A 10,073-nucleotide genomic window follows, 5' to 3' on the forward strand; every position below is an offset into this window, starting at 1 on the left:
CATACTACCCTGTCCGGTACCTCACTCACTACATACTACCTGTACCTCACTACATATACTACCTGTCCGGTACCTCACTCACTACATACTACCTGTCCGCTACCTCATCCACTACATACTACCCTGTCCGGTACCTCACTCACTACATACTACCTGTACCTCACTACATACTACCTGTCCGGTACCTCACTCACTACATACTACCTGTACTCACTACATACTACCCGTACCTCACTCACTACATACTACCTGTACCTCACTCACTACATACTACCTGCACCTCACTACATACTACCTGTCCGGTACCTCACTCACTATATACTACCTGTACTCACTACATACTACCCATACCTCACTCACTGCATGCTACCTGCACCTCATTACGTACCACCTGTACCTCACTCACTGCATGCTACCTGCACCTTACTCACTACATGCTACCTGCACCTCACTCACTACATACTACCTTCACCTCACTCACTGCATGCTACCTGTACATGCTACCTGTACCTCACTCACTGCATGCTACCTGCACCTCACTCACTACATACTACCTGCACCACTCACTGATGTACCTGTACATGCCGACCGCCTAACCTCACTCACTGCATGCTACCTGCACCTCACTGCATGCTACCTGTACATGCTACCTGCACCTCACCACACCTGCAGCTGGTGTTGTGTGTCTGCCCTGCAGGACGCTGCTCTGCTGCCTGCGCACGGGCACGGTGACGACGAGTCTGCTCACGTCGATCACCAACCTGCTGGGCGTCACCGTCGACCGCTACATCGCCGTCATCATGTCGCTGCGCTACCCGATGATCATGACACACACTCCGCGCCGTCGCCGTCATCGTCGTCTGCTGGGCGTGGTCGCTGTCGTTCAGCTTCGTGCCGATGCTGCTGTTCCACAACGACGACGACTGCCTGCTCGAAACGTTCTTCAACAGGTCGTACGTGTGCGTACCGTGTGCGTGGGTGGGGTGTTCTTCAAACGGTCCGTACTGTGCGTACTGCTCGTTGGCCGTGGGGTGTTCTATCACCACGTGCCGTACGGTGCGCGCGGTGGCCGTGTTCTTCAACAGTGCGTAGTTCCGGTGTGGCTGGGGTGTGTGCCGGGTAGGCTTTTTCCATCGTCGTGGGTCCGCGCGGTCACCACGTATCTCGCGGGTATGCTCAGCGCCGCGCGACGGCACACACAGTCACACACACATGCACACGCACACACACTCACACTGCCCAAATCACAACGACCCCTTTCCCCACCTACCGCTAAGACGTAACCAGCCTATCACTCCCACCCTCTCCTTCTCTCTCTAATCCAATCGTCTCTGTCTTCCGCAAAGTACCTCACGTTAATTCCTTCGCGCAATAGGTTTAAATGTAATTATAGCATTTTAAGTAGGTTAAATTGTTCCAAAGATACATTGTACCTCTACTAACAGTCCTCTCAGTTCTCCTTCCAATTCTATTCTATCTGTCTCATACTTACCTTACTAATCTTTCCCAGCGCCGCTCGAAACAGACGGTCCGCCAGACTCGAGCCCGCCAACCAAGTATCTCATAAACCACGATCTGAGTCGAAGTCCCCGCTCGCTACTTACGGTCTGACCGAGGCGAACGACAGTTCGCCCGGTGTCTGAGTCCTTTGATCCAGGCGTCTGGCAGCAGTGAGATTTAATGTTAGAGTGCGTATTTGGCCGGCGTCGGGCCATCCGCTCATGTTGATAATACACGTTGTCTGTGTCTTTCGTCGTGGTCTTAATTTGGAATTGTGTTCTAGGTTTGTGTGATTCCGGCCCGCGCGTGCCTTGACGCCGCTTCTAGCGTTTCGCATGCAACGTCTCTCTGCTGATACGGCCTGCTAGCACACGTTACGCCTACCAGCCGCGTCGCCAGACCGTCGAGCGACTTGCATGGCGCCGGGCCGTCATCAACCTGCCTCTATTCTACTGCGGTTGAATGATTTTCCGCGACGTCCGCGATACGGCGCTATCAAGAAGCATGTATCTGTCACATGCAGTTACCGTAGTGCTTTGAATATCGATTGCTTCTACGGTGGGTAACATAACTTAAGCTATCTGCGCTGTCCCGATGTTTCTGGAGAGCGACGCAGGTGGTATAGAATAAACCACTCAGAGGATGGCGCTTTCCTTTAATCTAGCCAGTCATCGAAATATGATGCATGGACTTGACATTTTCTCCATGCTCTGTGATGTCCTCGAACTATACGGGAACGTGTCCAGAAGAGTGTTTCTGCGCGGACGAAGCGATGGTACGAGAGAAACGGGTACCAAACGCGGATTTTTCCATTGTTTTACATGCACCATATTTATCGCCTAAAACTTTCTGGCGCCATTGCTTATCCCAAATTAATGTTCCGACAGCCAAAGCATTAATGTAAATGCTTGTTCTATTGTTCAGCGCTGCCGGATGGATTCCGCGACTCCGAGAACAATCATCCATGAGATTCCTTTGCGTTCTCTAGCTGTACAGCAGATACGCGTCGCCAGAGCTGGCTATGTCTCAATCGAGATCCTTAAGCTCCGATCCTTTGCATATTTCAAATCATTCAAGCTATCTTCAGAAACAGCGATAATACCAATATATCATGAGAAATATATACCCAACACGTGCAGAGGTAACCTACCATTCATAATCTTTAAATGGTCGAATAGACCTAGTGAATAACTTTTCCTAACAACATTATGAGAATGTCATTAGTTATTGTCAAGTAATGTCACTTATACGATACCAGAGATCGCACATAATGAATTTTAAATATTATAAATATCTTGTTGCTCGTAGCTGTTTCTCGCGCAAGATATAATTTTCATTCCCGTTAGACATTTAATTAATTATAGATCACAGAGATAATCTGTATTGGTTGATTATTTGAGGATTACCTATATTTTAGTCCTCTAATAGAACTTATATTTCTTCCATCAGTTACGGATTATATCTCCGCGTATACACGAAATCCGATCCAAATGCAATTTGTAAATTAATGAGCCAGCAGTCTATTCGGATCTCTATATATAAACTTCAAGCCCATTTTTCTCGACCTCAAGTATTGGGTTTAAGTCAGCAGTCATGAAATGATGCTGCTAGTGCAGGTAGCTAGCTTTACCACTATGAGAGGAATACACACAGCACATGCGTGGCAAGTAAATGCATTTTTCCTGCAATCAGATTGCTCTACGATCAGTATCATTCGTATTGTTCTGCATTCTGAACTTCACTCTCTACCCGAAATTTATTACTAATAGTACACATTAAGTGAATATGACTATATCGAGTTAGATAATATCATGAGCTATCGTGCTCATCATTAATATTATTAACGTCGCTATAATCTTAATATACTCCATGCTTAGCTATGTAGGAACTTGGACACAGTGAGCAAATTATGAACCTATGATGCACCCGTAATTTTGGAGACCTCCTATCCATTCACAAATGAAAAATGACCGTAGTGACATCATCATTCGGTATCATGTAAAGCAAGCCAAAAAGATAATTCACCGAATTAATCATTATCGTCGAATTTCACATCGTAAATTACAGAAGATTCTGGAATATACTGGAACTACAGGAGTCCATAATGCAGCGATACTACCTATTTTTTCTACTATCCATAGTCTCCTAAAACATAAACATCGACATCTACCAGTTTAAAAGCATAAATACATTAAATGATAGCGCTTGGGCTGCTCTATTAATTATTATTATTTTATTATTCGATTACTATCTATATTATATTATTATAGATAAATATAATCGCTATTAGTTAGTGCAAGGAAAGTCTGCATCGCTTTACATTTCTAGCAGTTCTGCCCTGCTAGGTGATAAGCCAGGCAACTCACCAATCAGCCTCAAAAGCTACATTCAAGCATTCCTGTGCATGTCGGGTCATCAAAAGGCTCCAGGAATCTGACTATAAACCATTTGGCCGTGCAATAACAGTATGACCGTACGACGTATCGGGAAGACGAACGTAGCATGAATTCTCACGTATTCGATGACTCCTCTTAGTTAGTCGCAGCCACCGTTTCATTTGTTAGAATTAAAATATTGATCATATAATTTGTTCATGTGAACATGTTTTGTGCATTTTATGCAGCCAGAACAGATACCACAGACACTACGGCTCTGTTGATATCTCATGTGTCCAAAAACAAAACTCCATCATATGTGCTTGCCATCTGGCAGCAGCCTGCAAAAAATGGAAATAAAATTATATCTGACTTGAAACCTTAAGTTGCCCTACCATATATCTACTCGTATGCATTAAAACACGAAATGTGATCTCCGTTGCATTGTAGCACTTCACAAGGGCATGTTGCCTCCCACCCATATGTTCCCAGGTATACAATTAACTCTTCCCAGGCATCAGACAGTCTTCTCCAAGAAGATCTAAAGTAGTTTTCTCCCTCCTGCGTACAAACAAATGATAAAAAGAACAGCATGAGACATGTTTGCATAAAAGCTACAGACTGTTCAAATTGATAAATGTATGCGCTACATATAAATACACGCTTGTATGATAAACTATGGCGCATAGTTTTAACGAATTGTTTTCGTAATTAAAATACAATACTCGGCGAAATCCCGCCTCCTCGGCCATATTCGCTCGTACCTGATGAGACTACGCATGATTTCTGCTAAATCCCGCGCCCATCATAGTAAAAATCTTTTAGTAAAATATACTTGATACGAAGACAATAATACAAGCATCCTCTTACTAACATGAAATTTCGTCCTGCGATTTTCATTATTCTATTATAAAAACACTTTGTATCACCACCTTCTAAGTCCATTGTTTTCTCTTCAAATTAAGGCAATATAATAACGAACCCGCTAATACGATTATTTTTCTTTGCCCGTCACTTTCGTACGGGGTAACGAGTGCCGACTCTAGTAAGAATACTTAGCTAATTGAATTGAGAGTTTAGCCTTTGCAGTTAATTGTATCCTATTGCTGAACAATTTAACGCCTACTAAAGTGCTTCTTAATATACCATATAAACCATATAAATTACCTTTACACACCTTGTAATCCATAATTTTTTCTTTTCCTTAATCGGGGCAATACTATGTTGAAGCATGTTAATACGAAACCCGCTAATACCAATTATTTTTCGTTTGGCCGTCAGTTTCTGACTAACGGGGTTTGACTGCTAGTAATATTCTTGAAAAATGAAAGGCAAACGCTTCGCAGAATGTTTAATACCTCCGCACTTAGTGTAGCGGAACAGTATTGTTTTCGCGCCGTTTGTGGTCTGTGTGGTGTGTGTGGTGTTGTGTGATGTCTGTTGTGTGGTGGTGTAGTGTCGTCGGTCCCGTGATGTGTATGTGGTCGTCTTGCTTGTGGCGGTGCCTTGCGTTGACCGTGTGCGATGTGCCTTGTGCTTGGGTGCGTGCTTATACGTGTGTGTGTGTCTCCGTCTGCCCCTCGATATTTTGCCAAACCGTTAGACGAGAAACTGTCAACACTTTGTCCAGCAGGGGACCTTAGCCTTAGCTGGCGTGGAACCCCTATATGATTCTTGAGTTGCTCTTCACCCACCAAGCGTCACAAGGTTCACATTTGATGAATGGCTAGATAATAATCTAGATAGTAAGATCTTAATAATAGAAGAAAAATAGATAGATTGATAGATAGATATGCGCTGAGAGCAAGCTTGCAGGTGAGGAGCACTTGATCCCACAGCCACCGCCGTTGCCCTGCGCCGAATCCACTGCAAGCTACGGACAGACTACTGATCCTTAGCCTTGTGCTGTGTAAATCTACAAGCCAGCGCACCTAGTGGAAGTGAACTGAATCGCTGCATGTTGTCAGCGAGATTTCCATCTCGATTTTCAAATCATCGGTTTTCTTTCAAACATTCAACCCAATAACATAACAAAAAGCAAAGTGTTAAATCGAACCTGCATCGCTAGCGCAATGAAGCCTCACGAAAAATTTCAGGATTCAGGAAGCCGGATTCAGTGCACGCGCCTAACAGTTATGCAGAACAACAGAACGCACACTACTCAAATATATATAAATGCATATTTGCTTCTAAAAACGGTCTCGAAATATGAGGTGCAGAGATAACATTAATTACCTGTCATAATATTCAGCGAGTGGTAGAAGAACACAACAGCTATACTCGCGTAGCCTGGCTGGTTTTTCGATGTTAAAATTACCAGACATGCACATATTGCTTTCTATACAATAGCCGCAGAGCAACACGCTCACCTGACGCAGTTTCTGATGCTAAACTCACGTCAAACAATCAAGCAGCACCCTCCCATCGCGCGTCGCTCTCCCTCTTGCTCTCTCTCATTCTTCTCTTTCGCTCTCCGCTCTTGCTCTCTCTTCCCTTCGCGCTCTCTCTCTTCCCTTCGCGCTCTCTCCCGCTCGATCACACTCTCTCCATCTCTCGCTCGATCTCTCTCTCTTCTCTCTCGCTCTCTCCCTCTCTCTCTCGCTCGATCAACTCTCTCTCTCTCTCTCTCCCTCTCTCTCACTCCTCTCCGCTTGCTCTCTCTCATCCTCACGCTCTCTCGCTTGCTCTCTCTCTCCTTGCTCCTCTCTCGCTGCTCTCTCTTCCCTGTCACGCTCTTCTCTCTCCCTCTCTCCTCTCGCTCGCTCCACACTCACTCTCCTTCTTGTCTCTCTCTTTCTTGCTCTTGTCTTTGTCTCTCTTCTCTTCTTCTCTCTCTCTCTCTCTCTCTCCCTCTCTTTCTCTCTACACTCTTTCGCTGCGCTCTTCTCTCTTCTCTCTCTCTCTCTCTCGCTCTCTCCCTCTCACTCTATCACTCTCTCTCTCTCTCTCACTCGTCGTGCTTCCCTCCCTTCTTTCTCTCTCGCTCCTCTCTCACTCTCTTCCCCTCCTCTCTCCTCCTCTCATCTCTCAATTAGTCTCTCTTTCTCGGAGGCGGTACGCGCTGCCGGACGAGCCGTGCGACTGATTGCTATAACAGAGTCGCGATCTGTCATCGGACTGATTGTCTGATGGTACTTCTAACCTAGCCAAGCACTTTCGGGAGCTAGCAAGGCGTAACCGTTTTTATATAACATCACACAAATGTTTATCACTATACTGTAATTCGGTGGTCACCCGCCACCCATGTTTATAACTATTGTATAACTCAGGTTTCCCCGCGAGCGCGCAGCGATGGTGAAAAATTATGAAAAATTGCCTCTAAACAAGCTGCCTTGTCCGCGCGACCACTCCGACAAGATCTACTGTCCTCGTGGAAATGGACAAGTACGCGACAAATCGGATACCCTTATTTCGAACACTGGGATTATCAGCGAACCTTCTCGAAGAAATGTTTCGTTGCGATCGTTATGAAAGCTTGCCACAGAATGGGCCGTAACGTTGAAATGTCTTAAGATTAGAAGGAAGCTCCCATCGACGTAGTATAGCAACAACTATTGCAAAACTGAAATAGGAAGCACTCATCCAGGCTGAAAGTAGAGAGCTGCCATCTGTAACTAATAACCAGGCAAAAACTACACCATACTATGCAATACCACATGCACTGGCAGTGGCCCACTGGCATGGCATAATTAAGTTACATGTTAACGCACTGACATACAGAATCCATAAAATTTTTCATACGATTTAAGAGCATAAACCCTTCTCAACCAAATTTAGCTTTTGAATTCACTGTGACATTGTAGCCTCATACATACCCAGGCATGTATAGATTCTACATGCCAAACCCGGCAGTCAAATTCTTTCTAAACATAGCCCTAAACAAATCCATGTATTAACCCTCCTCTTAGCCATCAAAAAAGGTTATCCGTACACTTACTCTTCGGCATCGTCAGCAGAATAGACATTTCCAGGTCTTCAATAAGCCATAAAAATGCTAGCTACCCGGGCGAAACAAAAAAGTTTTTCAATCGCCTCCGTCAGACCTGTCCTCAGAAAATGTCTAAAATGCTGCCCTGTGCCCCATTGACCTTGCACCTCGATATTTCGCGCACAGTTGATGCTTTTCCCCACCATGCTGCCTATACACCGAACTATCCACAAGCCTGGGTCAAGCCGTTAACATTTGGCCGCAATTCGCATTTCCGATCCCTATACTTAAGTTAAGGAGGGAATTGGTTCCCCCTCTTTTACACCTCTTGACCTCTTGACCCCCAGCTCGACATCCTCAACTCGTTTTGACGCACCCCCCCCCCGCCGCTCTCCGAATATACGTGACGGTACGTCAACGGCGTTAAAGATTCTGTGCCACGTTGACGCACGCGCCACGCTCATGCGATTCTACAAGCGCACTGACTATGTCAGTATGAGCTGAAAAACGGGGCAATATTGCGGTGCAGAAACATTCAATTACCTACATTAGTATTTCACAGTGGTAGAAAACGCGGCGGCCTACACTCGCAAATCTGTTGCTCACTGGCCTCTTTCTGTAGAGTCTTGCCCTGAACAAGCTGCAACAGCAAGAATGTGAAAATGTCGACTATGTCGCTGTTAAACTAATTTAACTGCGAAGAAGTTACAGAACACCTCCGTTTAACTTACACTAAACTAGAGCACTCGAGGCACAGAACCTCCGCCAAGGCCAATGCTGAATTCTCTCAACGTGAAAATTTTTATTAATTAATAATATAATAAAGTGAAAAAAATTAATAATAAATAATTAATTGGCATCCGCGATCACCACCAATAAGTAATCAAAATTCTAAGTTACCCCCATTCTGACCATCTCTGGAATTTGGATTAATAATAATTTTAGTAATATATTAATTGGATCCAGATATCACCAAAATGTAATCAATTCTAATTACCCCATGTGGTGTCGTTCAATGGTTCATGTGTGTCGCTGCACCTTTCCTTGCATCTTGTTTTGACGACGGTACGTCGGCGCACAAATCGGAGAAACAATTCGAGTTGATACATGCTCCACATCAGGCTTGGGGCCACCGATCACACGTTGTCGCCACTTTTTGTCTTGCCAGAGTGGATGGTGCAAGTGCTCACGGGTGTGCAGACCCATCTGGAGAGTCCCCTACCGGGCGTGCAGCGTCAGGGCATGATCGTCGCTGAGCACTTCAGCCGCACGATGAAACTTAGCGACAAAGAGCTCAAGTTTGAGGTGATGCCCTACTCTTTGAATTCTACTAGTCTTTTTGGGGTGTCATGAAAGCTGGAAGTGTAAGATGCTCTGAGTGCCACTACCGCTTCCTCTTTTGAGCGTCAAATGGAGCAGATTTGTCCATGTCGCGAGGCCCGTCATGAATTCGAATTCGCGTGCGAGCAGAAGAATTTACCGAGTTGTGTTTGATCTTGCTTTCAGTACAAAGAGAGTGATGAGGTGAAGCGACTGATGTCCCTGGCGATTCTCCCAACCGATCCCGGACCGCTAAGAAATAAAAAGTGTGCTGGTCAAAAATCTAGAAAGGGAAGCCAAGACAGAAGAAGCAGCAGTCGTGTGAAGGGCAGTGACGATAGAACAGGTAGCAGCGATAGAAGGGAGAGCAGAGATAGTTTGAGTAGCAGTGGGAGAAAGGACAGCAGTGATATTAATGGTAGCAGTGATATTAAGGGTAGCAATGAGAGAAGGGAGAGCAGCGAGAGAAGGGAGAGCAGCGAGAGAAGGGAGAGCAGAGATAGTAAGGGTAGCAGTGAGAGAAGGGAGAGCAGCGAGAGAAGGAAGAGCAGAGATAGTTTGAGTAGCAGTGAGAGAAGGGACAGCAGAGATAGTAAGGGTAGCAGTGAGAGAAGGGAGAGCAGCGAGAGAAGGAAGAGCAGAGATAGTTTGAGTAGCAGTGAGAGAAGGGACAGCAGAGATAGTAAGGGTAGCAGTGAGAGAAGGGAGAGCAGCGAGAGAAGGGAGAGCAGCGAGAGAAGGGAGAGCAGAGATAGTTTGAGTAGCAGTGGGAGAAAGGACAGCAGCGATATTAATGGTAGCAGTGATATTAAGGGTAGCAATGAGAGAAGGGAGAGCAGCGAGAGAAGGAAGAGCAGAGATAGTTTGAGTAGCAGTGAGAGAAGGGAGAGCAGAGATAGTAAGGGTAGCAGTGATACGAGGGGACGAATTGGTAGAATGGGTAGCAGTGA

The 10,073-nt window shown here is 45.4% G+C and overlaps 1 protein-coding gene and 1 long non-coding RNA gene across 2 annotated transcripts in view; both read left to right on the top strand.

The window, feature by feature from the left end:
• LOC106805871 (telomere length regulation protein TEL2 homolog) overlaps positions 1-1,815 on the top strand; it is a 9,612-nt gene extending 7,797 nt beyond the window's left edge. The window contains exons 6-7 of the mRNA XM_014807642.1: positions 698-891; positions 1,784-1,815. Of these exons, the coding sequence (XP_014663128.1) occupies positions 698-891; positions 1,784-1,815 (226 nt within the window). The remainder of the gene's footprint in view (positions 1-697; positions 892-1,783) is intronic.
• Positions 1,816-8,982: 7,167 nt separating this feature from the next.
• LOC106805878 lies at positions 8,983-9,821 on the top strand. The gene is made up of 3 exons (XR_001393478.1): positions 8,983-9,108; positions 9,310-9,547; positions 9,639-9,821. It is a non-coding gene; the product is annotated as an uncharacterized LOC106805878 (long non-coding RNA).
• Positions 9,822-10,073: the final 252 nt, after the last annotated feature.

The sequence above is a fragment of the Priapulus caudatus genome, unplaced genomic scaffold, assembly GCF_000485595.1.
Source record: "Priapulus caudatus unplaced genomic scaffold, Priapulus_caudatus-5.0.1 Scaffold131, whole genome shotgun sequence".
Classification (NCBI taxonomy): Eukaryota; Metazoa; Priapulida; class Priapulimorpha; order Priapulimorphida; family Priapulidae; genus Priapulus; species Priapulus caudatus.